General features: G+C 45.1%; 1 protein-coding gene across 1 annotated transcript in view; it reads right to left on the bottom strand.

Moving 5' to 3' along the window:
- LOC129822565 (vacuolar protein sorting-associated protein 53 homolog) overlaps positions 1–24,163 on the bottom strand; it is a 31,217-nt gene extending 7,054 nt beyond the window's left edge. The window contains exons 1-20 of the mRNA XM_055880898.1: positions 24,000–24,163; positions 20,769–20,849; positions 19,384–19,433; positions 19,223–19,289; positions 12,511–12,597; positions 11,656–11,771; positions 11,131–11,250; positions 9,795–9,873; positions 9,523–9,666; positions 6,865–7,007; positions 6,500–6,641; positions 6,327–6,422; positions 6,006–6,100; positions 4,717–4,959; positions 3,640–3,787; positions 3,448–3,530; positions 3,246–3,324; positions 2,998–3,146; positions 2,763–2,832; positions 2,454–2,591 (exon numbers count right to left, since the gene is read on the bottom strand). Coding sequence (XP_055736873.1) covers positions 2,454–2,591; positions 2,763–2,832; positions 2,998–3,146; positions 3,246–3,324; positions 3,448–3,530; positions 3,640–3,787; positions 4,717–4,959; positions 6,006–6,100; positions 6,327–6,422; positions 6,500–6,641; positions 6,865–7,007; positions 9,523–9,666; positions 9,795–9,873; positions 11,131–11,250; positions 11,656–11,771; positions 12,511–12,597; positions 19,223–19,289; positions 19,384–19,433; positions 20,769–20,849; positions 24,000–24,092 — 2,223 coding nt within the window. The 5' untranslated portion in view covers positions 24,093–24,163. The remainder of the gene's footprint in view (positions 1–2,453; positions 2,592–2,762; positions 2,833–2,997; positions 3,147–3,245; positions 3,325–3,447; positions 3,531–3,639; positions 3,788–4,716; positions 4,960–6,005; positions 6,101–6,326; positions 6,423–6,499; positions 6,642–6,864; positions 7,008–9,522; positions 9,667–9,794; positions 9,874–11,130; positions 11,251–11,655; positions 11,772–12,510; positions 12,598–19,222; positions 19,290–19,383; positions 19,434–20,768; positions 20,850–23,999) is intronic.
- Positions 24,164–24,374: the final 211 nt, after the last annotated feature.

Here is a 24,374-nt window from a genome sequence, read left to right as displayed (position 1 = left end):
CACTGGTTATCCCCAAAGCCAACACCTAATTTGGCCGCCTTTCCTTCCAGTTCTCTGCTGCCGATGACTGAAAATTAATTGCAAAAATCACTGAAGCTGGAGACATATCTCCCTCACTAACTTTAAGCATCAGCTGTCAGAGCAGCTCACAGATCACTGCACCTGTACACAACCCATCTGTAAATAGCACACCCAACGACCTCATCCCCATATTGTTATTTTTTTGTTTGTTGCTCTTTTGCACCCCAGTATCTCTACTTGCACATCATCATCTGCACATCTATCACTCCAGTGTTAATGCTAAATTGTAATTATTTTGCCTCTGACCTATTTATTGCCTTACCTCCCTACTCTTCTACATTTGTACACACTGTGCATAGATTTTTCTATTGTGTTATTGACTGTACGTTTGTTTATGTGTAACTCTGTTGTTTTTGTTGCACTGCTTTGCTTTATCTTGGCCAGGTCGCAGTTGTAAATGACAACTTGTTCTCAACTGGCCTACCTGGTTAAATAAAGGTGAAATAAAAAAGGTTGAAGAGAACAACTCTACAAACCTTGTATGACTGTTCAAGGCCTTCCACACATTCCCCTTCGTCTGCCGCCCATTACTGTATGTAAACATAGTCAAGACATTCCTCTATGGACTAACAGCCTTGTGTGTTTCACATGTGGAATCATCCATACACATCCCGGGTGACGACACTGAGGAGAGGCGACTTACCAGTTGTGAATGTCTGAAGTTGTTGCAAAGCACTATGGGCGAGCGGTTGGACATTTTGAAGCGCTGTCTGTAACGGCCGATAGATGAAATGTGTGAAGCAAGATGTGTAATTCAGGGCAAATTATTGCTTTGTGGATTGGCATGTTTATCGTACAAGCAGAAAAGGGCCACATATACTGAATATCTGGTAACTAGAAGTTGATTTGTATAAAATAATCTGATATATAATCTTGACAAGAAACACAGAAAGGGAGATGAGGCTATGCTTGCATCTTCAGTAGTCCTATTGGTTGTGCTCAGAATAGATTAGGTCCTAATGGCTCTGATGGCTGTGGCTGATGTAGGTAGCATGATTAGAGCAGGTTCCAGGCTGACCAATAAAACAGATCAGTCTGACCATTAGAGCAGGTCCAAGGCTGACCATTAAAACAGCCCATTAGACAGACATCGAGGCTGCATTCCATTAAGGCAGGCAGTTAAGCGTGTGTGTGTGTGTGTGTGTGTGTGTGTGTGTGTGTGTGTGTGTGTGTGTGTGTGTGTGTGTGTGTGTGTGTGACAAGTTAGGGAAATTTCCTCTGGGATCGGGTCACAAGCCTTGGGGGCAGATGTAACTGGACTAGGGCAGGGTGAGGGGATAGGCTCTAGGGCAGGGTGGGGTTTGTCTGAGAAGACCGGTGTGTGCCATTGTCTTTCTGCATTCTATTGGTTAACCCTGGGGCAAGGTCAACCAATCAGACTGTATTTACTCTGTAGAAGAGACAAGCCATGGATACATGTGTCTGATGTGTGTGAGCATTCCCAAAAGTGTGTGTGTGTGTTTGCTTGCGTGAGTATACGCGGATGCCTGCATTCCCTAACCATTCACACCTCTCTTGGCTTCAGCTGGCCGACACGCTCTGTGTGTGTGTGCGTGCACGTCCGTATATGTGTTTTTAAGCCTGCCTTCCTCTCCTGTCTCTCTCATTAAAATCCAGGGGTACAGCTCAGTTCCTATTCCTCAGGTACCTAATGTGAGGTGGCCTTCTACTGGGAACTTCGGCATAAAACTCTTTCCTTAGTCGGGTTAAAAAGAAAGAATTAGCCTGTAAACAAGCAGTTATTCAATGAAAATAAAACTTAAATCGATAATCTGGTCAAGTCAGAAAATGTTCATACTTGGCTCAGAGGTCAAACTGCACAAAACTTAAGACAATAGCCTGTATTTAGTCGTATTATTTAATGCCAAAACACAGGAATAAAGTGTGGCAAGCCAGTGTATTTAAAGGGCAGAGGTTACTGGTTAGGATTAACCTTGAGGCATGGGTTAAGGTTAGGCTTTAGGGTCAATTAAGTGGTAGGATTAGATAGAAGTGGCTGTAGTGAAACTTTGTTGCGTAGTTGTACAGAAATGTTGTAGCATGGTTGAAGAGAAACATTGTTGCATGGTAGTGTTAAGCACCTATCAGTGTCTAAAACGTGTACATATACACGCAGCAGTGTTCTAGAACATTGGACCATTGGCTTTCATACTTTTAGAATTCTCAGTGCGGCTTATGCAACTTCAACGGTCAACACATTCAAATAATAGAGGAGCTGCGTTGGTTGGGAATTTTGGGGAGGTGCGCGTTCGAGCTGTGCGTCTCGTGCAGCTGGTGGTCTTAGAGCCATGTATCTGTCACAATGGGACGTCGGACTAACGCGTCTCGGCGTCTGTAGACTCTAAATTATGCTTTAGTGTCACAGGGCTCACCTTGAGGATCATCTCAGCGCGGGTCATCCCCTTCACGACTATCTTGGTGTAGCTGGCTGGGGCCTTGCGGACCACCTGAGACCCTATAGAGGGCAGATCCAACAACACTGTCTTCAGGGAGTGGGTGTCCAGGAGGAGCTGTAGAACAAAGCAGAAGGAAAAAAACAAAAAGTTACCAATAAAACTAGCTGAATTATCAGGTACAGGTAGCAAACAAACAATTGTCAAAAAGTTTGTATCGTTTCGGAGACCGTAAGCATAATTCTACTTAGGTAAAGGCTAATGAAATAAAAGGGTAAGTATGTTTACCTGTTCAGCCCCCACCATGCTGATAGTCTTACACCTGAACAAGTGGTTGATGAATTTAGGAATGAAAGAGCTGAGGGAAAAAAAAGACAAGATGGAATATAAATTAATTGAAAACAATATAGAATTCAGCATTTCTGAAAATGTCTTTAAACTCTCAGAATCAATTGTCTTGTCAATGGGAGTACCAAGTCTTCCTCACACACATTGACGAACAGTGAAGAGGGAAGTAACTCACTTGGTGAACTTGATGCAGAACTGGGTGAAGTATTTTCGTGTGGAGGCCAGGTTATCTCTGATGATGGGGACGTTCTGTTTGATGTGCATGATGACTGACGTCACATAGGGACTCTGGTCACCTACATGCTCTACGCTCTGCCATGGCATCTAGAGGGAAGGAGACCAAGAGGGACAGTGAGGGAATGGTTGAAAGTGAAAATAGAACATGACAGTGTAAGGAGGAGAGGAATGCAGTGTGTGTCACACCTTGCTCATGGCAGTGAGAGCAGGGTCACAGGCAGCATCCAGGTCCTGAACAAGCAACTGGATACTGTTGGAGATCACACTGATAGACACAGAGAGAGACAGAGTTTACCGTCATGGGACTTCACATCCAATTATTCCACTTTATCTCAAACTATTGTTCATTTTGAGTTGGCAGAAGTTGCTCCTAGGATTTGGTGCGTACTTGCTGAAGGTGTCCATCTCTCCAGTCAGGTTGATTCTCTCCACCAGAGTCTTATCCACCTTCTCCTTCAGCTTCTCCTCCAACTGACAGATACAGAATAGTTTAACATGAAGTCTATGCCCGTTTGAGTGTGTGTGTGTGTGTGTGTGTGTGTGTGTGTGTGTGTGTGTGTGTGTGTGTGTGTGTTCTAACCTGCTGTGTTGTGGCCAGACAGTACTCTGCAGTACTGAGGATGCTACAGATGAGACACAGCTCCTCTACAGTGAACTTAGCTGCCTCCGAACCCTCCTTCTCCTGCAGTAGACTCTTGATGGTCAGTCCTCCACTGTTACTGCTAGTCCTGAGAGACAGAGTGTGTGAGAGAGATTGAGAAAAAGAGACAATAGTTCTCTCGTGAATTAGGGACAGAAGTCTGCTCACATGAGCTCTAAAGGGAGCTCATAAACCTAGTGTGAACTGACAAGGAGAAATTCCTGTCTCTAGTTACAGGTTATAATTCAAAGCAAGTTTTGTATAATTGAGACAGCCAGAGACATACACAGACGGGCATGGTTACCATGGCTAAAACACCCCCCCCCCCCCTCTCATTAATAAACGCCACAGCCGAGATTTCTGGGAAAACCACAACACAGCTCCAACCCCCAAAGGGCCCCCTTTAAAACTCCACAAACCAATACACACCACACAAGAGGTCTGTGTGTGTGCATGTCTATCAACCACAGTGAATAATAGGTCTTATAATGTGGCAAGCGAGCCAAAGATGTCTTCGCTCATGAAGTATTAGTCCTCACCGCGATGTAAACATCTCCAGCACCACATGACATGCAAACCCAGACTATCAAACAAACCCCGGAGAATGACGGATCACTCTTCTGAATGAACAAACTAACTTTGTCAGATTCCTTCATCAAAAGGGAATTGAAGCAAATGACAGCATATATCATCCTTCAGAATTTTTACCTTGCTTTGACAGAAGCATTTGTCCCAGTCCAGCTCCTAGCAGGCCACAGTTCATACTGGTTGTCATAGTTCCACTTGTGTTAGAATATTTTCCCTAGCAAAGCCAGAAACCACCCAAAAAATGGTTTGAATGAAAACCAGAGTACACGGTGGTCTTCCAGAACCCGTACTGGGAAGTACTGCAACCATGGTTCTAGGGCCCAATACAGTATGTGAGCAGCATGAATAAAAAGCACTTACTAAATAATTACTAGACCTACATCACACAAATAAATCTGATCATCATTAGGCTAGGCTGTAATAAATTACTTGGGCAGGTTTCCAGACAGTATCTTCCAGGCATACTCTCTGAGGTACTTCTGGAAGATGGTGGTGAAGGCAATCATAGGTTCCCCTGTGCTGAGCTGAGAGCACTGCACCATGCACTTCTTATAGTAGACAAACAGGTCAGCACAGCTGGGCAGCACCGCTCCACCGTCCTCCGTGCCCACCTTGGGGGGGCCCTGCGCCCGGAAGTCTGACACAAAACGGTCAATCATCTCCCCCAGGTTCCTGAGAACAGTAACACACACAGTTCAGTGATGAGCCCCAGATACCAGCACACACACAGGTTGACATTTATTGCCATGAATTTTGCCCTGGAGGCAGAACTGAGCGATTTACACTAGATGGGCCAGCTGGAAATTCAAAATTGGCTTCACCGTTAGCTTTTTGGTCTTAATTTAAGGTTTAGCATTAGGGTTAGCAGTGTAGTTAGGGATAGGTTTAAAAATCAGATGTTATGGCTTTGTGGCTGTGCCAGCAAGTGACCACTCTGCAGAGCTGCCTCCAGAGCAAGATTCATGACAAACGCCAACCTGCCACACACAGTTCAGTGATGATAAAATGGAAGAGAGACAGACAGGGTAGGAGATTCTCCCTCAATTGCGGCTGTCATCACTGTACTTTGATATCAATGTCTAAACGGCTGTTATGGTCAAGTACTTTACCCCACTGTTACTGTAAAATGAAGCCAAGGACAAAAAACTAAATCCACTTTGTATGAACAATCAGGTCACTATTCTCTCTCCTGTTGTATTCCATTGAGACAAGCTGCTTTGGAAACGCCTAATGTAGAATCATCTGGCCATGTCTGTTGTGAAAGGAAGCCATAGCCAGATAATGTAAGTCCCAGTCAGACTGACAAACACTACATGCTCCAGAGGTCCAATACTAGGGTTTGCCGCGAGACCGACAAGCCCCAGATAAGTGCCTTGTTTCTGGGGAGACCCCACATCTGAGGGGGGAGGGTGGAAGGAGGTGAGGGAAAGAGAGTGAGAGAGAAATAGAGAGTGGGAGAGAAAAAAAGGAAGAGAGGGAGGAAGAGAAGGAGAAGAACGATCTGCTGCAGCACCACTTTTCAATCCCTCTTTCTCAGCGTCTGTGGTCATGCAGCTCATAGGAACCATTTCAGCCCCAGCAGAGAGAAACAGAAAGAAACAGAAACAAGAGAGGGAACGACAGGGGGGTGGCTGATGAGGGAGAAAGGAAAAGTTCTGGGCACACAAATCTGTGCCAGATCTTTACATCACTCACACACTACATCACACACAACTCACTTGTCCTGAGACTCGATGTAGACATAGAGGTGAGACTCGAAGCACTTGGAAATGATGCCATGGAAGGGGTTGTCAGGAGCCTTGTGCTTCTTGGGCTGGGGAGCGGAAAGTGGTCAACAATGTAAGATGTAATTACCACTCATGATTTCTCTCTTGGGGATGAGTATTTTCTTTCCAAAGTCATCCCGTAAAAGGTCCTATCGAGATCCTTCTAGAGATATTCCCATCATGGGTCACCATGACACAGGAAATGACCTCAGTAGGTCAGCCTATACCTATCAAGGTCGATTTTCAGACAGGGCCATCTCAAACATGTCTTACCCTATCCAGATCCTCCTCCATCTCTGACCCATCCTCTCCAATCTCGTCCTCCAGGAAAGGGTTGGTGGACTCCAGTGGTGTCTCCGGCTTCTTCACCTGAAACAACACTACAGTCAGCAATGATGGCCCGAAGATAATGAATGTGTGTGTGTGTGTGTGTGTGTGTGTCTAACCCCGGGCCCGTCAGTGAGGGTGCACCCAGAGAAGCGCTTGGCGAGCAGCCCCTCGAAGTTGGTGGTCCTCTGAATGGCAAACAGAAGCAGCTTGACCTCGATCTCTTTGGCCCGCGTCCGCATCACTTTGGCCAGCTCTGTCCTGGATGACACACAGACACATAGGGTTGTCAACACGTCACATTGCAGCATGAATGATTGTGATAGCAGGTCAGTGCTCATGTAGGCTAACAAAGACTAAATCAACTGTATACTGAATAGTGTTCGGATGATAGGAGCACAACTATTACAACAGTTGATAGAATGTGATGACAGTGAGGCACTGGCTGTCAACAGTTTCCAGCACAGGGTGTGTGTGTGTGTACCTGGTGATGTGGCAGAACTCCACAGCGATGCGTTCAGTCATACACCACTCTTCAGGGAACATGCGTCCGTACTTCTCCTCATAGTCCACCAGCTGACGCTTAATCCAGGCGTAGCGCCGGTCAATCTTATCCAGCCAAGCTACCTGAGTCAGGTCAGTGGACAAACACACTTTCAGGTGGAGGGTCCACAGACACACTGTTACATCACTAGCATTATTTAAGATCAGTCAATGTACATCTCAATGATGATTCACATGATCTACAAAGGAAGAAATACTAGTTTGTGTTTGGACCACAAACTAAAATATATTTTTGTGTTCATTATCCCCATTTGTACCTACTGAAAATCCCTTGTGTAATGGACCCAAAATGGCTGCCTTAGTTTAAAGTCAAACAGACAGCGGTTTTAACTACTTCGCAGATGTGAAACAATCATATCAGTAAAAAAAAAATACCCAGTTTATGCTTCAAAACCAACTTTATAAGAGGTTTTAAAAATAGGTTATATTTTACTTTAATTCCATGACGTGCATTGTTGTAGTTCAAAATAATTCACCAATACATTTCTTGGTACTGCCAAAAATATTGCTCAGGTTGTAAATCACAGCTGGCCTGGTACATTGTTCGCTGCCTCCACCCATTTGGGTCGCACCGCTTCAGTTTCAATAACTAAATATTTAGAACATAAACGGACGACTGAACTAAGGCTGGGAATGTCAATACAATCAAACTAGCAAGAGCAATGATAACAAGTCAGTCATAACGTGGTTAATAGGCTAGCGCATGTGTCAAACAAGGCCCGCGGAACGAATAGGACACACAAGCGAGTATAACAGTTGAGTCATCTACTTTATGAAATTACAGCCTGATGCGCTGGCATCAGTGAATTCAGCAACATTTGAGAAGTAGCCTAGGCTGGCTACTCAACTACAGTACAATACATTTTGAGTGCACCATATAGCAATGCTGCATTCAACAGCACCGGTGATCCATGCAGTGCAAAACATTTTTAAATACGTTTTCAGATGAAATGTTACAACCTATAGCTAAGAATGTTGTTATTTGGAGTTATTAAATACTTTTTGATTAGGTTCGCACCATATTATGCACATCTGCAAGCACAGCAGCAAAGGCTGGACAAATATTTATATTATCTTTTGTTTTAATGTTAAAATGCTATATACAGCATCCGGTGTACATAATTGTACATTATAAAAAGGGACGTATTTTTTTCAAATAAAATAATTGCCTAGTCGGGTTGCAGTTGCAAATTTTTTGTGTGTAAACAAATAGGCTATGTCTGGCACGCGAATAGATTGTGCTTTTTAAATATGGACCGTGCGCTGATTGAGTTTGACACCACTGGGCTAGCATATCTATTTATGTAGCTAGCTATTTATTTAGCACGCTAAAAACACAGAGGCTAACGTTAGCTAGCTAGCTGGCTGCAGGGAGGATGTCATGTCATTGGATAAGAGGGTGAGTGATTTACTTTTTCCCTCATATCGTTTTTCGGTGGCTACAGCTATAGATACAGGTGTCATTTGGTTAGCTAGCAAGAAATGTGAATCACTTTGCTAGCTAGCTATGCTGAACTTGAACGACTTATCTACAGTTAGCATATCTCTTAGTTGTCAATCAAATGAATTTGGCATCGATCTAATGGGCAGGCAGGCAAGTTCACATTTACTTGTCAAAATTCAGTTAGGACAAGCATGCATTGGCAGACAAGCTGCAGAACGACGAGCAGGGTACTATTCACCATCGTTTATCAGTGCAATTTTGATGGCCAACAACCTAAAATGTTTGAGAGGGTTTACCTAATGTTCCCTTGTTAGATTTTTAGCTCATCTCGCTCTGTCTAGCATTCATTTTTGTGTCTTGTTGTTGTTGATGTGCATAGGCAACTGAGGTAGAGATAGCCTACCTTTTTTTTTTTTTTTGATGAATAGGACTGTGAAGTTGCCAGATGTAAGAGGACTCCCAAGTGGTATTTACACACTTGCAGAAATCCATTCAAGTGTATTTTGTGGCTTTTGGTGAATGCGTTCTAATGATCTAAAGTCGCACTGTTGCTACTGCCTGTAAACACACAGTCCAGTTAGATGTATATGATGGCAGGCCCTTGTGGCAAATAGCTTTTTTGCATATAGGCCTAATGTAGCTCTGATTGGCTCCGGCGCACAGGTCTGCATAGACTCCGGTCCTGGACAGGGGCCGATGTTTTTATTAGATTTTATTTACTGCAGTGTCTATTAATTGTCCAAACGCACAGCCGCTTTGCCACTCTATATTGATACAGAATTTTCACAAATGCCTTACTATACATAACTCCCAAACATTCTATGAATTTATGTAAACGGCCACATTCAATTTCTCGATTGTCAGAATCATATTTTTTATTTTATTTATTTTATTTTACCGTTATTTTACCAGGTAAGTTGACTGAGAACACGTTCTCATTTGCAGCAACGACCTGGGGAATAGTTACAGGGGAGAGGAGGGGGATGAATGAGCCAATTGTAAACTGGGGATTATTAGGTGACCTCATATCATATTCCTGGGAGTGTATATGAACAGATTTTAATAATATTTAATGTTGCTAAAATGCTGTCAGTTCCACTTTAATGCTTAGCAGTACAATAAACTGAAACTCACGTCCTGGTTCTCCTGGAAGAGCACCATGTACTCAGAGAGGTGCTGTCTGATGAACTTCTTGATGATCTCCTGTTTGATGCGAGGGTCCAAGACGTTGGCCACGAGACAGGCATCCCTCAGAACGTTACTGGGCCCCCCTGCTCTCTGCGGATATAGAGTACACAAAATACCTTGGGTTAACACACATACAATTATAATATACATTAAACAGATAATGTATAGTCACACATACAATTGTTTTATGACGCACATATATCACACAAGGCATTCACCTTTGACCCCTGAGCGGGGAAGGCCTCTTCAAAGTCTGCCAGGATCTGAGTCCCCAGCTCGCTTTGGGCCACTTTCACCCTGTGGATGACACAAACAGTGGAGAAACATTGAGAAAACATTGCCGTTGTGAAAGCTGGAGCTGAGTTTAGAGCTGGTGTAGCATAACTGTAGATATTTTCATCATTAAACGGTTTCCCAAATGGTAGCTAGGTTGGGTGTGACCCACTGGTAAGTTGTGACTGACTGGTTTAAGGCAGTGGCAAAACTGGCATGACTTGGCCAGTGGTTTTGTTTACTCAATGACACACAAATTCCAGAAGAGTTTATTGGGTTACACAGTACAGCACATAGTTCCATGGTGGGAACCAGAACATCTGGCCAAATGTGAAGAGTGAATCTGGTGGGGCATTCAGAGTCCAATCTTAGAGCAACAAGAAGAACCTTCCAGAGTAAACAAGATGGATACCATGCCACAGGGTGGGCAGTGCCCTGCAGATGCCCCTGACAACCAGTCAGACCAATGCTCCAGCTGTCCCTCTGTCTGGTCATCCCACCATTAGTTTGTCAATTTCTTCTGAAGACTCTTTCCATTTACCCTTTTCCAGATAACAAAACAGTGGTGGTAAGAGTGTGTGGGTGGCTTTGATGGACATTGGACACACAACTCTGGATAAACATAAGTTTGTGGGGGGTAAAAACAACAAACATTCAACGACACCTCCCACACACACACAAACACACTTCCTTACTCTCCTAAATTCATGTTTTTATCATCCACTCCAAGGCAAACAGAGCAGATAGCATAGCTAGCTCCCCCAGCCAGAGGGACATAGAGACTAGCTGGGTTGAGGGCTGAACACAGACCTTACTCTGTAGTGATGGTATGGGGTCTGGACTAGTGCTTAACACACCCCAGAACTGTTCCTGTGGAGGGGAAAGAAGAAAGAGGACAAAGGCCTACTCTTTCAATCACACACACAAGAGCACATACACAAAGAAACACTCTCGCTCTCTCAAACCCACTTTTCCTCTGGCACGCACACACAAGGACACTCTCTCAAACACACCCAGCCAGAGGAAAGCACAGCCCAAGCCCTCAGTGGAAAATGTCTGCATAAAGGAGTTCCTATTCAGTGCATCTCCTTCCTGTGTATTTCAGCAGCCTGCAGCCTCCTCTCCTCAGTAAATATAAAACAGGGTCTGACTGATGAGCACAACAGAATTCCTCTGGGCTCAACAGGCCTGGCCTGGCTGTCAGTTCAGAAAGAGAATGTGTTGCCCGTGTGTGTGCATGTGCAAGGGTGTGTGCGTACATGCGTGTGCGTGTATGGTTACCTCTCTGAGAGCTGTCTGATTTGAGGGATGCCCATGTATTTGTGGAAGTGCTCCAGGACGTTGACTACACCCTGTAGCAGGTTAGCCACCTCTCCATACTGCCTCTTCCTCGTCATTGCCCTGGGACACACATAGAACACATCACTGACAGTTCTAGCTTGGAGTTCTGGTTAGTGGCTACACATACGAGCAGCCACTTCAACATCTAGTCAATGGTATATGTGCCAAACTAAGACAGACCCAGCACCTTGCCTTGAGGCAGTAACAGTGCACAATGGTGTCCAATGATCTTTAGTATTCCTTTTTATGTGCCAACTCCTAACTTGAGATGCACATAGAGCTACATTTTCACAAATCTTCCATTGACATCAATGCATGTATAACAAGAAAGTCTGAGTCGCCCACAAATATTTAACTTTGGAGTCATCCCTGTGTAACTTCTAGATCGGTGCTTTTCAAACTACGGGTCGCAGCCCACCGTTGGCACTCCCCTCCACGCCCATAGGTGGCACGGTGAGTACCCACTCTAGAGAGTCCACGCCACCGGCCAGCATGTGCAGGTGGTTGAGGGTGGTGATGGAGGTGGTCAGGTGACGCTTAGCATGGTCCAGCTGTTTGATGTCCCGCGTTATCTCCTTGACCTAAGAGATAGAGGGAGGGGTGGGGGACGCGGTAGAAGAGTGAGGAGAGGGTGGCAAGGAGCGGCGAGAGAGGGGGTGTGAGGAGCAGCGGGGGGGCGAAGAGGGGATAAAAGGAAAGGAGCAGAGAGGGGGCGAGGCGAGGAGATGAAAGAGAAAGAGTAATAAGACATCTGTTTGAGTTGAGACATAATTGCTACAACATACCCATTGAGGGAGGGGTTCCTCTCCATTGTTCCCTCTCCACCCACCCAGCCCAGCAGCCTTCCTGTGACCCCCCCCCCCCACATACACACACACACTTTGTTCTTCTATCCTCGTGGGGCCTAAAATTAATTTCCATTCAAAATCACATTTTCCCTAACCTTAACCTGTAGCCCTAATCCAAAACCTAACCCCTTACCCTAACCATAATTCTAACCCCAATTGTAAACCTAACCCCTATGCTTAAAATTGCCTTTGTCCTCATGGGGACGTGTGAAATGTCCCCACAGAGGATAATTTTCCTTGTTTACTATCCTTGTGGGGAATTTAGGTCCCCACAAGGAGAGGAAGAACCAACCCACACACAGCAGGAGGTTTAACTCCACTTATAATAACACTACATTGTATGTCAGAGTCCCCAGGGGGCACCCTCAGTCACACACACAATCACACAAACAGGGACACCCTGAAGCTTTAGACAGGGTAAACAAGATGGCTCCTGTGGGGGAGTCTGGCTGTGTTTTGTTTGTTTACTCACCATTTGTTCAGATTTCTCAGCCTTGTCCTTAATGTCTTTGATTTTGCCAAAGAGCTGGCCGATGGCTACCTGAGCCTCCTCCAGTGCCTGGGAGGGAGAGAAAGGAGAGAGAGACAGGGTTGAAAGAGGTAATTTAGGTACCAGGACTCTCTAAACAAGTTTACTTTCTGGCAGGCATCTCTTCAGACACAGTGGGATGTAGCTGACATCTAGCAACTAATGCAAAGAGGGATTCTTTTCAACTTCTCTATCGTCCCTTAGCCGGGTACCAGATCTGTTTGGTGTGACAATGGCCATAGGAGTTGGCAAGACAGCACAATAGACCTGGGACCAGGCTATTTAGTCTCTCCTTACAGCAGGCCAGAGGCTAGTGTTCATGTAAGAATTTGGCTCTAGGTTTCAAGATTACAGGCTAATCAACCCCATCTTTGTTTAGTAGGAAGAACCAGGGACATTCTGGAGTCATGCTATTCTCCTCTCTTCCTTGTCAGGTTGTATTTATAGGCACCCCAGCAGGGGAATGGAAAACCAAACAAAATAGCGTGATGAGAAACCAGAAGGAACGGCGTGGGGATGAGAAACCTCTACCACAGTTTGCTCTCACATTCCAGTAGGTAAGAAGAGCGGTCTCCCTCTCCTGCCAGCAGCTGCACACAGAGAGATATCCTACTACCCATTCCCAACCCCATAGCCATGTATTTCTACCCCAAAAACCAATGTTATAGACTGACTGACTGGCTAGCCAGAGGACCTGCTCATGACATGCGTTATCGCATTGCTCAGAGAGGGGTGTCAAGCAAAATGTCAAATAAGGTGCAACTCTGGTCAAAATATGTACAGTCTCTCCAATCCTCTAAAAATGTTATCCTATTGACTAGTGTTTGGCCAAAAATTCTTGGAACAACTGGGGTGGGGAACAGAGTGGGGCTTCTTTCACAGAGAAGTAAACTAATTGCCATCTAATATTTCTATTTTACGCCACGCAGCTGGGCTTTGATGGTCTGAGTTGGGCTTTGGCACTGCCATCTGATGCCAGAGTAATGGGGGTAACTGGCCTAACACTGGCCCAATGTGGGGTGTGTCTGTCTGTCTGTGTGTGTGTGTGTGGGTGGGGGGGAAGGGGGCTCTCCTCTCCTCACAAAGATGGAATCCTAACAGCCGGTACCAGCTGCCTAAGGAATGTACCACTTTTACAAGGCTCTTCAAAAGTAGACGGACAGGGAAAACACACACACTCTCTTCCTCACACACAATCTGCTTGTTGACAGCAATGGATTCCTTTTTGTCTCTGCAGGAAGCAGCATCTATTCTGCTTAGAGATTTAGCATGATGACAGGGTCACACAGCCAGACTCTCTGTATGTGGGGACACACACACACACACGCAGTGGTAGACCCCTCAGTTAAACCAGCGGGCATGCAGGGCAGGCTCTGATAAATAGTAACCATGTAGTTTGTTACCAGGAAAAAGCTAGGAAAGTCAGGGGCAGGAAGCTGAGAACCTTGGTTGGTCATGACCTGTTGAGGGTTGCCACTGGCCAGGACCATCAACATACTTAGAATACTTTACAAAATGCCTCACTTCCTTGAGCTTACCATTGATTGATCTATACCTGATTGAATAAGTGAAAGCAAGGTCTCTACAGTAACTGCTTTCACCAATCCAAACATCTCAGATCTGTGATTACCTCAGAGGAAGGGAGGATGTCATTAGAAGTCGACCGATTAATCAGAATGGCCGATTAATTAGGGCCGATTTCAAGTTTTCATAACAATCGTAATCGGCATTTTTGGACACTGAATACATTGCACTCCACGAGGAGACTGCGTGGCAGGCTGACTACCTGTTTCGCGAGTGCAGCAAGGAGCCAAGGTAAGTTACTAGCTAGCATTAAATGTATCTTATACAAAACAATCAAATCTTAACATAATTACTAGTTAACTACACATGGTTGATAATATTACTAGTTTAACTAGCTTGTCCTGCGTTGCAAATAATCAATGCGGTGCTTGTTAATTTATCGAATCACAGCCTACATCGCCAAACGGGTGATGATTTACCAAGCGCATTCGGGAAAAAAGCACTATCATTGCACCAATGTATATATTTTTTTTAACTGCATATTTAGTTAAATGAAATTCATGTTAGAAGACAATATTAACTAGGGAAATTGTGTCCCTTCTCTTACGTTCAGTGCAAGCAGAGTCAGGGTATATGCAGTAGTTTGGGCCGCCTGGCTCGTTGCGAACTGTGTTTAGACCATTTCTTCCTAACAAAGACCGTAATTAATTTGCCAGAATTTTACATAATTATGACATAACATCGAAGGTTGTGCAATGTAACAGCAATATTTAGACTTGGGACGCCACCCGTTCGATAAAATACGGAACGGTTCCGTATTTCACTGAAAGAATAAACGTTCTGTTTTCAAAATGATAGTTTCCGGATTTGACCATATTAATGACCTAAGGCTTGTGTTTAATATATTATAATTAAGTCTATGATTTGATATTTGATAGAGCAGTCTGACTGAGCGGTGGTAGGCAGCAGCAGGCTCGTAAGCATTCATTCAAACTGCACTTTCCTGCGTTTGCCAGCAGCTTTTCACAATGCTTGAAACACAGTGCTGTTTATGACTTCAAGCCTATCAACTCCCGGGATTAGGCTGGCAATACTATGGTGTCTATAAGAACATCCAATAGTCAAAGGTATATGAAATACAAATGGTAGAGAGAAATAGTCCTATAATAACTACAACCTAAAACGTCTTAACTGGGAATATTGAAGACTCATGTTAAAAGTAACCCCCAGCTTTCATATGTTCTCATGTTCTGAGCAAGGAACTTAAACGTTAGCTTTTTAACATGGCACATATTGCACTTTTACTTTCTTCTCCAACACTGTTTTTCCATTATTTAAACCAAATTGAACATGATTAATTATTTATTGGAGACTAAATAGATTTTATTGATGTATTATATTAAGTTAAAATAAGTGTTCATTCAGTATTGTTGTAATTGTCATTATTACACACACACACATATAAAAATCAGCATCGGCTGTTTTTAGTCCTCCAATAATCGATCGGCGTTGAAAAATCATAATCTGTCGACCTCCAGATGTCATTTTGATTCAAACAGGCCCCGAGAGACAAACTACCTTTAAACACCTTAAGAACCCACCAGAATACTAATTCCATAACAGCCTGAGGCCCAAACAACCAATATCAAAAACACACACGCTGAGTAGAGCCCATAGTCTGAAGACCCTGATAAAGACCCTGAGAAGCCAGCTTGCCTAGCCTCTCTCCTCCTAACATTAATTTCCTGTGTTTAGCCTAATCGCCAAGTGTCTGAGCATTGGGAAGGGTGTCGGGAGACCACAGCCCAGCACTAGTCTGCCTGAGATCGCTATCTCTACTACGCCCCCATCCATCCTCTGTTCCAACCCAGTCCCAGACGGGGGAGAGGCCACATTTCAACCCTACAGAAATAGAGCACTGTCTGCCACACATGTGGACTGTATTTGGAGATTTTTGGAGGAGGGGAAGGCAGGGGGCGGTTAGAGGGGGGTTTCTTCACTGACAGATATAAAGAGATGTGGATGTCCCCCACAATGACAAGTCACGCATTACTCCTATCCATAGACCCTGTAGTTTATTGGGTAGGTCTAGGTTGTACATAGTAAATTAAGACCTTTTTCAACATTCAATAAACAGTATACAAGGCATTCTTCATATGTACCAAGCTCTTATCATACTGAACATACACATTTGTTCATAAAGCAAACAGGCGAGGACACAATAAGTAGCTTATTCTCTGCCCAAAGTACTCCATAATAACAGGGACAGAAATATGTTCTGGTATATTACAGGAGGGCAAAGGCATTGAGAATCCAGTATAAAAGAGCTGGATGCTTGGTCCATAGAAATAGAATGAACATAGATTTGTATGGGCATGTCCATTCTAGTCATTCTATTTCTGTGGTTGGGTGGGTCACTAGTGTGTCCAAAGTACATGGTAACCGTCACATTAACCCAGTGTTAAAGGATACGTTCATATTGTTTTGGGGAAAAAGAAACAGCAACACATCAGAGATGAACATCAGAGAATGAGAGACGGAAAGAGAGAGATGAATGACAGAGGAAGAGTGACCGAGAGTTTTCCGTACTGCATGTAATATATTGTTGAATTGTGTTGTGTTTGTGTATTTGTATGCTGAGGTCACAAAATGAAATTCCATGTAAATGGACAATAAAGTACATGGTATGAAAAACTGAGAGACAGAGCAGATGAAAGAGCAGAGAACCCAACTTGAAGCCGTAAACTTCCCTTTCTGAACTTAGATTAAATATTTATGTTATGTTTGCTTCTCAAGGAGGTTCCCATTCCATCTCAGTCTTCCTAATAAGTACATCCAGATGCCAGGAGCTACAGTAAGACGTCTGCAACACACACAAACACACGTAAGACATCCGCATGCACACACAATAACCATAACCCATCCACATGCTAGCCGGCCGGATCCCCATCTGCTGCCTCATTGACGACCATAAAGCCCCACAGCTGACCTGATGCACATGGGAAATGTACAGTGTATAGCTGGATAATGGTTATGGTGACTGAGCTATGCAAGCTCAATGCAGTTAACATTTTCTGGCATGAATGGATAGGCTACATGTAATTGATAACAAATGTTTGGTTTGTTAATGAGCCTCTCTTCCACTCCTATAACGCCCCACCCTCCCTCCAACACTGAGCCTCCGCCACTCACTGTTCCATACGGACTCAATGCAGCCACAATAAGCTTGTTGAGAACAATGAATCAATTTCCTCAGGGAAGAAATAGTTTCCTTTTTTATTTTGTCTGCAAAGTTTCATAATCAGGAGAGCAATAGTATGTCTGAGAGCAACTTATTCATTACTTATAAATTGTTTACGGTGAGATTGTAAAGACTAAAAAGAATGGGGAGGAATGGAAGCAACTAGAGTTGACTTAAATGGGATTCAGGCAGTTTAAATTGCAGTGAACCAGTGAGACATGTTTGGCCTTCTGGTCCATGTTACCATGACGATGAGCTGGCCAGACCACTTGTAGCTGCTTTTGACAGCTGCTTAGTAAAAGAGCTGGCAAACAACAACAAACCAGTCGGAACTGCTTAGAGAAGACTGAATGGAATGATTTTCCAGTGTGTGTAATTCATTCCATCATAATCAACAACATCAAAGAGCCCCCTCCTAGTCCTAGGACTCTCATATGCACCCACATACATACACCCAAATTCCCCCCATTTGCTCCAAATATCCCTGGCATTCCGACTTCATCTACCCCTCCCCTGAGGCCTGGGCATCGAAATCTCCATCCGCACCCTGCTCTGATGATCACTGCCAGTCTGCCGCCCCTACAGACTAAATATAAGGGGAATCTTTCCAGCCCTTCTCTACCTCCGTTCTTTCCTCCATCTTTTGTCAACTCTCTGTTCCACGTCTTGCCCTTTGTCATTAGGAGTGCTCAATTAAGTAGGTGGATTTGGCACCTTGGGACACACTCTGCCAAACTAGCATGCCAGGCAAGTGTGCACCCAACCCAACAACTATGTGTCCTTTTCTCCTCTCCTGTTCTCGCTCTCTCCATCTCTGGCTGCAATGAACACCTCTCCATCTTTCCATCTGCAGAAAGGATTCCCTCAGCTCTGTGGGAGATGTGGATGGTTCAGAGGCCCTCGGCTACGAGACCACAAGACCAGAAACCCAACGGTACAGTACCATGCTTTCGTGCTTACCAACCCCATGGGTTAGTGGATTCTGTCCAGAACATTTCCGATAATCCAGCGGTAACAGAGCAGGACCGGACCACCATCACAGAAACACGCAACACACACTGAAACAGCTCCCCCATCAGGTGTCACGTTCCCCTCAAAATCACAGTTCCCTGACTGATGTACTGTAATGCAGATCCTCGCTCTATGTTTTTTCCGACGTTCTCAGACGAGAAACGGCGGGACACCAAACCACAGGTACAAATGTAACCCCTGAATAAAGGAGGGGAATCATTCCCTGGAGGACAACAGTAGTTCTAACAGTAGGGAACGGGATGGTTCTGACTCATCCTGTCCTTCTCCATGGCATTAGTGAGGACAGAGAAACAGAGAGAGGAGTACCAACACATTCGTCTGGGTTAGGAGTAATAACACTGGAGAAAAGGTTGCAAAACATCTCAGTTAACCAGTCTGTTGGATGGATAAAGTGTGTGTGTGTGTGTGTGTGTGTGTGTGTGTGTATAGTGGCATGTGAAAGACAGCAGGTGTGTACAGAGAGTGTGAGGTAGCAGCAACATGCTACAGTCTTGTAGCCACAAAGTCAACCCTCTGTGGGTTGTGTAGACTTACTGGCTGCCTCTCTCTCCACCAAAAGGCCCTACTGGGTCTCACAGTAAGCTGCTACTGCTGTTCATCTATCAAAGCACTCTGTCGCTGAGCCCAGTGCTACATACCAAGCATACCAAAACACACACACACACACACATATATACCACCCTTCCAAACACGCACACATGTGCTGACACATGCACACACCTTAATCCTTAAATTAGCTCATAAATAACAACCAACAACCTAAGTATTTACACAGAGTCAGGGGTATTTTCCAGGAAAATGATCCAAGAACAACAGGTAGCACACTGAAGAGTAATCCCAGACGGTCCCCTCACTCACCTGTCTGCCATCCTGGCCCACATTGGTCTGGCCTCTCACCACCGTCCTGATGTTGTCATCCAGACACCTGAACACACACACACACACACACACACAAAATAAATAATATTATGTTAAACTCATGAAAAGAATAATAATAATAACAAAGTGAGGTCACTCACCGAATCTTCAGACGGATCTTGTTGACCACATCATCTATATTAGCCAGTGACTGAGGAAACACAGGGGTATCATGATTATGTATTAACTAAAATCCATTCTTCACACAAAACCAAGTTGGATGGACTGATTTGTATGATGAAGGATCCTTTTCTAATGTTACAAAAGGTACGCAGGCAGCACCATCTAGTGGGCATTTCATCATGATTATTACCTTCTACTAGGTCAATCAGACCTTTGTTTTGCTAGGCCATACCCATTTTTTTTCATGTTTAAATTAATTTTTTGAAAAGTCAGGAGAGCAAGCAAAAAAATAAAAGTACACACTTAAAAATACTAAAGCATCTTTATTTTAACACATAGCGACCTACTCGAGATTTTAGCATCTTCCGGAGGCTAAAAGATTGTTCAGCCATAATTCAAGAGGAAGTTGTGTCTTCCTTTACTGGAAGCTTGAGGTTCAGATTTTTACATTTGTATGGCCTTTTTTACCCTGGCTGATGAGACTCATGTGGAAAACAGCGAGGGAGAGCTGTGACACTTGTCTGTTCACAGGAGTCAGTTTGTCGGTTCCATATTCACACAAAAATTGATTTGAGCTTTGATTTGTTCTCCCAAACGCATCGTGCCTACAACATCAAGAAGCTTTTCCAGGCGAGATTCCCTGTAAACACGCCACTTCAATACAACTATGACCGTAAGTGACTTTTTTGTAGCAGGTTATGAGAACTTAGGCAGCAGGTTAGGATAATTTACGCAGCAGGTTAGCAGAATGAACGCAGCAGATTAGGATAATTAGGTTAATGTTAGGAAAAAGTTTAGGGTTAGTGAAAATAAATAACTTTCGGTCGTAGCTGTATCAAAGTCCCTTTCCAGACTGAAGTCAGGAAGACTGAGTTTGGTGTCAGCCAGCTGCTAGACTATAACTTTGTATCATCATGTAACAACAACATATGTATGAAATTATATAGCTTACTGTTTTTATTTATCTTGCTCCTTTGACCCCAGTATCTCAACTTGCACATTCATCTTCTGCACATCCTACCATTCCAGTGTTTAATTGCCATATTGTAATTACTTTGCCACCATGGCCTATTTATTGCCTTACCTCTCTTATCCTACCTCATTTGCACACATTGTATATAGATTTTTCTACTGTATTATTGATTGTATGTTTGTTTATTCCATGTGTAACTCTGTGTTGTTGTATGTGTTGAACTGCTTTGCTTTATCCTGGCCAGATCGCAGTTGCAAATGCGAAATGTTCTCAACTAGCCTACCTGGTTAAATAAAGGTGAAATAAAAAATTTTAAAAAAAAGTATCAAAGACTAAAGCCTTGGTGTAATATAAAGGGACTTTAGTTTCTGTGAAGAACTCCAGTCTTACCTGCTCAGTAGGAAACAATGTATTGATGTATTCCACAGCATTAAAATCTGCTCTATCCAATGGGTCTTGACTGGGGAAAACCTAAAGCATATAAATATGGCTCATTAAAAACATGTTGTTGCTTATGTTTCACTATATTGGATCACTCCACAGTTGAGGGATACATCAGAGGTGAGGATTTACAGATTTACTCCCGTGTACACCTGTGTCACGGCCGCGACACGTTTTCTTTCATTTTCTCGGCGGACGTCCGTATGGTTTGAGGTACAAACTTTTTGAAATTCGCTTGGTAAGTCACTGGTAAGTGTAATATCTTGCGTGGAAGTATACTCACTGGTAGTTTGCAGCCTGGAGCAGCTGGCCACATGGCTTGTGTATGCACAACCTGGGTTTGAGCCATACTGGATGCCTGTTTTGTGCGGTGTTCTTAGAACGATTGGAGGCCATGCGCAAGTGGGTCGGCCAGGCTGGGGCTCTGGCTGGGAACGAGCTCCCTCCCTCAGGAGTGGTGCGGCAACGAGCTGTTAGTCCCTCTACTGGGCTCAGAGTCAGACCGCTGGGACCACCATGAACGGAGGGCGCATGCCCTGCGTCAGGAGGTTGATAGCTTAGATGGCAATGACAGCTGTTCCCTGTTGGCCAGTGATAGGCTGTTCCTGGGGGACGATGCTGGCACTGCTTACCACGTGAGTGGGGCTACCAGGCTGACAGGTCATCAGAAGCAGCCAGCGGCTCGAGAGGCTATGAGGAGCCTACTCACTTGGGTAGCCACTGCACTGGACATCAACTGGTGGACAGTGAGGACTCTCCATCTGTCCCCATCTCTGCGGAGTTCCGCGAGACATTGCAGGAGATCTGGGCCTCTGCCAGGGCGGAACCCGCGACTGAATGCAAGACCCCCGCAGAGTCTTTGATGCGGACTTGAAAGCCACATATGGGTCCCTCTGCTCTCTAGGCCGCCTTACCAACACGGCCATGCTGCTGCAGGCCTATCTGCAGACTCTGTTTTCCTTGCTGCAAGAGGGCACATAGGAGCTCCTCCGGGAAGTGATAGATGTGTCTCGCCTGCTTTCCCTGCTCCAGAGGGATGTGGCCTGCGCCAACAGACGGGCCATGAGGCAGGTGGTTACCTCCTGGTGCCAGAACATTTGCTCACCCCAAGGCTGACGTTCTAGAGCAGACCGATAAGGTTCGTGGGGACCGGGAGACCCTGAGACGGTTCATGCCACCTCAGGCCTCGGGTCCAAGGCAGACGGCCCGTCACCACCCACCTGCACCCGAACGACGGTGGGGTCCCTATCCTGCCCCACCGCCTCATGCTAACGGACAACAGCGGGGAGAGGCACAGCGTGAAGTGAAGCAACAGCCTTTTTCCCCCACACGGGTCTTCCATGTTTTTTGCAGAGGTACTGGGTAGTTTATCCCTCACTGGGTTCCTATTCCTCCAAGGAGCTCACAGCATAAAATCTCCCAGGGCGTTGGACCCCTGCTCCATGGCCTTGTTGGCTTGGCTGAGCATATGGCTTCCCTTTGTGACAGGTGTCAACCGTCACCGCCATAGGGACATGGCTGGGGGACTCATGTGGTCGGGGCGCCAGAGGAGAGGTGGGCCCCGGCAGGTCCCCTGACACACCCTTCCCTGGCCGCTTCTCCCAGTCTCAAAGGTGTGTGAGTCACCATGGGTGTTGTCCTCAATGCTCGAGGGGTACCGACTCCAATTCCGGTGCCGGCCTCCGTCCTTCAGGGGCCTTCGTGTCACCACAGTGGCCGGCCCCCTGAAGAAAACACTGCGGCTGGAGATTTCCTCACTCCTGGACAAGGGTGTCATCCGCATGATTGAGACATCAGAACGGCTAAGTGGGTTCTACTCAACTTGTTTTGTGGTCCCAAAAAGAGACGGAGGGTTTCAACAGATTCTGGACCTCCGCAACCTCAATGGGTACTTGAAGGTATTAAGGTTCCACATTCTGTCCCCAGCCGCGTGTTGCAGCCCGTGTCCAGGGACCAATGGTTTGTGACGCTGGACCTGATGGATGCATACCTCAATGTTCCTGTTCACCCAGCTCATTGGCAGTACCTCCAATCCGCTATCGAAGGGAGGGCTTACGAATTCATGGTTCTTCCCTTCGGCCTCTCCTTGACATCCCACACTTTCAAAGTGCATGGACGCTGTCCTGGCACCTCTCACATCCCGAGGATTGTTGATCCTCAATTACCTGGATGATTGGCTGATTTGTGCCCCGACCAGGACCCAGGTCCTGTCAGACAGAGGCATGCTCCTGACCCACATCAGTGGGCTGGGCATTATTGTACACGACAAGTAGAGTCGTCTGACAATCACCCAGAGGATCGCCTTCATTGGCATGGAACTGGACTCCGTTCTCATGAGAGCACGCCTGCCCACCAGCAGCATTCAGGCGATCTTATCTTGCCTCGACCACTCTCGGCAGGGGTGGGTGGTATCTGCCCTAACCTGCCTTGTTGATTCCCCTGGGCTTGCTCCATATTCCGCCTCTTCAACGGTGGTTCAACTCCCACAACCTGCACCCAAAGCGCAACCATCACTTATGGGTGACCGCACAGTGCCTCAGGGCAATATAAAGACAAGAGAAGAAAAAGCCTAGGAGAGATGACTAGAAACGTTTCGGTTGACAGTTTTGTGTTGATTAATTGGCGGAGTAGATGACCTTGTGCATTTCAGGTAAAATAACTCAATGTTTATATCCCAGGACAAATTAGCTAGCAACAGCAAGCTAGCTAAATAGGACAAATTAGCTAGCAAGTGCAAGCTTGCTAGGTAAATTGCCATACATGTCTAATGCTTTTCGACCTGTACCCAAATTATACATTTATGCACGATGGCACACACGCGCTGCCGGTTTGGGTTCCGTGTTAGTGTCAGTTTCAATGACAGGTACCGCCAGTAAGGCCGGGGTGGCAACCCGTCTGGCTTTTACCAAATGGGAGGGTGCTGTTGTTAGACAAAGCTAGTCAGTTAACGTTACCTAGCTAGAAATACAAAACTTCGGAGACAATATGACTGTTTACATGTATTGAAAATAACTTATCTAGCTGTAAGCAAAGGTCCCTAAAACAGCTAACAAGCCTAATGTAGCTAACTAGGATAACAACACAGCTAACATTAGGTAAGCTAGCTTTCTAGCTCATGCCTGAACACAGATTACTATTTTCATTGTAGATAAGAAACTATCCCACTTAGCACACGATTACCTGCTCGATGGCCAACTGCACCTCTGGAGTAAGGTGCAAAATAGCCTCCAAATCCTCCGCAAATTCCAATTCTTCCTCCTCCATCATCATCATGAACAACTAGCTAGCTACCGCAGAAAGCAGAGCCAGGTCTTTGCCTCCTTCTTCTTTTGGAGATTTTACATGGCGGTTAGCAACCAACTTTAAGGTGCATTACCGCCACCAACTGGACTGGAGTGTGAACCAGAGACAGAGAAGGCCTAAATCCTACCCAATATTCTCACCTCCTTAAGGAAACGAAATACATAATTAAATACTACATCCCCCTGAAGATTTCCCCAGGAGTGCACTTAATATTGTCTCTTCAACCTCATTACTCCTCAAACCTAATAACAA

The sequence above is a fragment of the Salvelinus fontinalis genome, chromosome 24 (genome assembly GCF_029448725.1).
Source record: "Salvelinus fontinalis isolate EN_2023a chromosome 24, ASM2944872v1, whole genome shotgun sequence".
Lineage (NCBI taxonomy): Eukaryota > Metazoa > Chordata > Actinopteri > Salmoniformes > Salmonidae > Salvelinus > Salvelinus fontinalis.
This window is presented reverse-complemented; position numbering and strand designations above follow the sequence as displayed.